This window comes from Oncorhynchus keta, chromosome 1 (genome assembly GCF_023373465.1).
Source record: "Oncorhynchus keta strain PuntledgeMale-10-30-2019 chromosome 1, Oket_V2, whole genome shotgun sequence".
NCBI lineage: Eukaryota > Metazoa > Chordata > Actinopteri > Salmoniformes > Salmonidae > Oncorhynchus > Oncorhynchus keta.
Window position 1 is genome coordinate 96,691,438 of NC_068421.1, and position 4,719 is coordinate 96,696,156.

At 53.8% G+C, this 4,719-nt stretch overlaps 1 protein-coding gene across 1 annotated transcript; it reads left to right on the plus strand.

Moving 5' to 3' along the window:
* Positions 1 to 1,452: 1,452 nt before the first annotated feature.
* LOC127931843 (uncharacterized) lies at positions 1,453 to 3,876 on the plus strand. Its single transcript, XM_052525761.1, has 4 exons — positions 1,453 to 1,483; positions 2,058 to 3,250; positions 3,356 to 3,504; positions 3,687 to 3,876. Exons 1-4 carry the CDS (start codon positions 1,453 to 1,455, stop codon positions 3,874 to 3,876), a joined length of 1,563 nt encoding a protein of 520 aa, XP_052381721.1.
* Positions 3,877 to 4,719: the final 843 nt, after the last annotated feature.

A 4,719-nucleotide genomic window follows, 5' to 3' on the forward strand; every position in this document is an offset into this window, starting at 1 on the left:
GAAGATAATCCATCCACCTGACAGGTGTGACATATCAAGAAGATAATCCATCCACCTGACAGGTGTGGCATATCAAGAAGATAATCCATCCACCTGACAGGTGTGCCATATCAAGAAGATAATCCATCCACCTGACAGGTGTGACATATCAAGAAGATAATCCATCCACCTGACAGGTGTGACATATCAATAAGATAATCCATCCACCTGACAGGTGTGACATATCAATAAGATAATCCATCCACCTGACAGGTGTGACATATCAAGAAGTGAATCCATCCACCTGACAGGTGTGACATATCAAGAAGATAATCCATCCACCTGACAGGTGTGACATATCAAGAAGATAATCCATCCACCTGACAGGTGTGACATATCAAGAAGATAATCCATCCACCTGACAGGTGTGACATATCAAGAAGATAATCCATCCACCTGACAGGTGTGACATATCAAGAAGATAATCCATCCACCTGACAGGTGTGACATATCAAGAAGATAATCCATCCACCTGACAGGTGTGACATATCAAGAAGATAATCCATCCACCTGACAGGTGTGACATATCAAGAAGTGAATCCATCCACCTGACAGGTGTGACATATCAAGAAGATAATCCATCCACCTGACAGGTGTGACATATCAAGAAGATAATCCATCCACCTGACAGGTGTGACATATCAAGAAGATAATCCATCCACCTGACAGGTGTGACATATCAAGAAGATAATCCATCCACCTGACAGGTGTGACATATCAAGAAGATAATCCATCCACCTGACAGGTGTGACATATCAAGAAGATAATCCATCCACCTGACAGGTGTGACATATCATGAAGATAATCCATCCACCTGACAGGTGTGACATATCATGAAGATAATCCATCCACCTGACAGGTGTGACATATCAATAAGATAATCCATCCACCTGACAGGTGTGACATATCAATAAGATAATCCATCCACCTGACAGGTGTGACATATCAATAAGATAATCCATCCACCTGACAGGTGTGATATATCAAGAAGATAATCCATCCACCAGGTGTGGCATATCATGAAGATAATCCAGACACCTGACAGGTGTGACATATCATGAAGATAATCCATCCACCTGACAGGTGTGACATATCATGAAGATAATCCAGACACCTGACAGGTGTGACATATCATGAAGATAATCCATCCACCTGACAGGTGTGACATATCAATAAGATAATCCATCCACCTGACAGGTGTGACATATCAATAAGATAATCTATCCACCTGACAGGTGTGATATATCAAGAAGATAATCCATCCACCAGGTGTGGCATATCATGAAGATAATCCATCCACCTGACAGGTGTGACATATCATGAAGCTGATTCAACAGCATGGTGCTGAATAAGTCGTCCCCAACGTTGTTTTTGAGAATTTAGCATTACGTCCAACCGTCTTCATAACTGCAGATGTATGGCGTCGTGGTCGTGTGGGCGAGAGGTTTGATGTCGTCATCGTTGTGAACCGAGTGCCCCATGGTGGCGGTGGGGTTATGGTATGGGCAGGCAGAAGCTACGGACAACAAACACAATTTTATTTGATCGATGGCAATTTGAATGCGCAGGGTTACCGTGACGGGATACTGAGGTCCAGTGTCGTGCCCTTGGTCCTGTGCCATCACCACATTTCAGCATTACAATGCACTGCCCCATGTCACAATGACCTGTACACCATTCCAGGAAAGCTGAAAATATCCCAGTTCTTCCATGGCCTGAATACTCAACAGACATGAGCATGTTTGGGATGCTCTGAATTGACATGTACGACAGCGTGTTCCAGTTCCTGACAATATCCAATAACTCCACACAGCCATTGAAGAGGAGTGGGACAACATTCCACATGCCACAATCAACAGCCTATCAACTCTAATGCGAAGGAGATGCATGAGTCAAATTTTGGTAACAGTGTTATCAGAACCTGAGACTGAAGCTGGTACAGTGTTATCAGAACCTGAGACTGAAGCTGTAGCAGTGTTATCAGAACACTTACCAGCCCAGGTTCCTTACCAGCCCAGGACCCTTACCAGCCCAGGACCCTTACCAGCCCAGGACCCTTACCAGCCCAGGTTCCTTACCAGCCCAGGTTCCTTACCAGCCCAGGACACTTACCAGCCCAGGTTCCTTACCAGCCCAGGACACTTACCAGCCCAGGTTCCTTACCAGCCCAGGACACTTACCAGCCCAGGTTCCTTACCAGCCCAGGACACTTACCAGCCCAGGACACTTACCAGCCCAGGTTCCTTACCAGCCCAGGACCCTTACCAGCCCAGGACGCTTACCAGCCCAGGACCCTTACCAGCCCAGGTTCCTTACCAGCCCAGGACCCTTACCAGCCCAGGTTCCTTACCAGCCCAGGACACTTACCAGCCCAGGACACTTACCAGCCAAGGTTCCTTACCAGCCCAGGACCCTTACCAGCCCAGGTTCCTTACCAGCCCAGGACCCTTACCAGCCCAGGACCCTTACCAGCCCAGGTTCCTTACCAGCCCAGGACCCTTACCAGCCCAGGACCCTTACCAGCCCAGGACCCTTACCAGCCCAGGTTCCCTACCAGCCCAGGATCCTTACCAGCCCAGGACCCTTACCGGCCCTGGTTCCTTACCAGCCCAGAACGCAACACCCACCTGTCCTCCCCACGCCCACTTCCACACCCCACACCAACCCCCAGCACTATAACCCAGCCCCACTCCCACCTCCCAGCCCCCAGCACTATAACCCAGCCCCACTCTCACCTCCCAGCCCCCAGCACTATAACCCAGCCCCACTCTCACCTCCCAGCCCCCAGCACTATAACCCAGCCCCACTCCCACCTCCCAGCCCCCTGCACAGTAACCCAGCCCCACTCCCACCTCCCAGCCCCCTGCACAATAACCCAGCCCCACTCCCACCTCCCAGTCCCCTGCACAGTAACCCAGCCCCACTCCCACCTCCCAGCCCCTGCACAGTAACCCAGTACTCCCACCTCCCAGCCCCCTGCACAGTAACCCAGCCCCCTCCCACCTCCCCCCTGCACAGTAACCCAGCCCCACTCCCACCTCCCAGCCCCCTGCACAGTAACCCAGCCCCACTCCCACCTCCCAGCCCCTGCACAGTAACCCAGCCCCACTCCCACCTCCCAGCCCCCTGCACAGCAACCCAGCCCCACTCCCACCTCCCAGCCCCCCTGCACAGTAACCCAGCCCCACTCCCACCTCCCAGCCCCTGCACAGTAACCCAGCCCCACTCCCACCTCCCAGCCCCCTGCACAGTAACCCAGCCCCACTCCCACCTCCCAGCCCCTGCACAGTAACCCAGCCCCACTCCCACCTCCCAGCCCCTGCACAGTAACCCAGCCCCACTCCCACCTCCCAGCCCCCTGCACAGTAACCCAGCCCCACTCCCACTGCACTCCCAGCCCCTGCACAGTAACCCAGCCCCACTCCCACCTCCCAGCCCCACTCCCACCTCCCAGCCCCCTGCACAGTAACCCAGCCCCACTCCCACCTCCCAGCCCCCTGCACAGTAACCCAGCCCCACTCCCACCTCCCAGCCCCCTGCACAGTAACCCAGCCCCACTCCCACCTCCCAGCCCCTGCACAGTAACCCAGCCCCACTCCCACCTCCCAGCCCCTGCACAGTAACCCAGCCCCACTCCCACCTCCCAGCCCCCTGCACAGTAACCCAGCCCCACTCCCACCTCCCAGCCCCCTGCACAGTAACCCAGCCCCACTCCCACCTCCCAGCCCCCTGCACAGTAACCCAGCCCCACTCCCACCTCCCAGCCCCCTGCACAGTAACCCAGCCCCACTCCCACCTCCCAGCCCCACTCCCACCTCCCAGCCCCCTGCACAGTAACCCAGCCCCACTCCCACCTCCCAGCCCCCTGCACAGTAACCCAGCCCCACTCCCACCTCCCAGCCCCCTGCACAGTAACCCAGCCCCACTCCCACCTCCCAGCCCCCTGCACAGTAACCCAGGCTCCAGCACTATAAGGAGTTTCCTCTTCTCAAAGTCCAACAAGATGTTCAGCTTTGTGCATGCGTGCGTACATCCATCCGTGTACGAGCCTACACCGGCCAAACCCAGACAACGTTGGACCAATTGTGCGCCGCCCTATGGGACTCCCAATCACAGCCGGTTGTGACACAGCCTGGATTCGAACCAGGGTGTCTGTAGTGACGCCTCTAGCACTGAGATGCAGTGCCTTTGACCGCTGTACCACCCGGGAGCCCATGTGATGTTCTCCTCTACACCCTGGCATGCAGGCAGCAGCCATTAGACCAGAGACCCTGGCTTGTGGCCCAAAAGGCACCCTATTCCCTATATAGAGCCCTATGGGCCCTAGTCAATTGTAGTGTACTATATAAGGTATTGGGTGCCATTAGGGACACAGTCCTTGTGCCTGCTGGACATCCTCCCTGCATGCCTGGGTCTGTGTGTGATGTCAGAGCTGTAGTTGTGCAGAGCAGGTGACTGCAGCAACTCAGTGGGAGTCTTTGTTTCTGCAGCTCTGACAACTCTGTGGTATGTACCCAAAGAGATGCTTCACCACACAGTTAAGGCATAGATACTGTATCATTCTTATGGTTGAACAATTCTGCCAACTTTCCAAAATTCAAAGGTTTTCCAGAAATCCCGGTTGGAATATTCCTGGAATAAATTAGGGAATAAGCAAGAAATCCAGTAATCCTCTTTCTA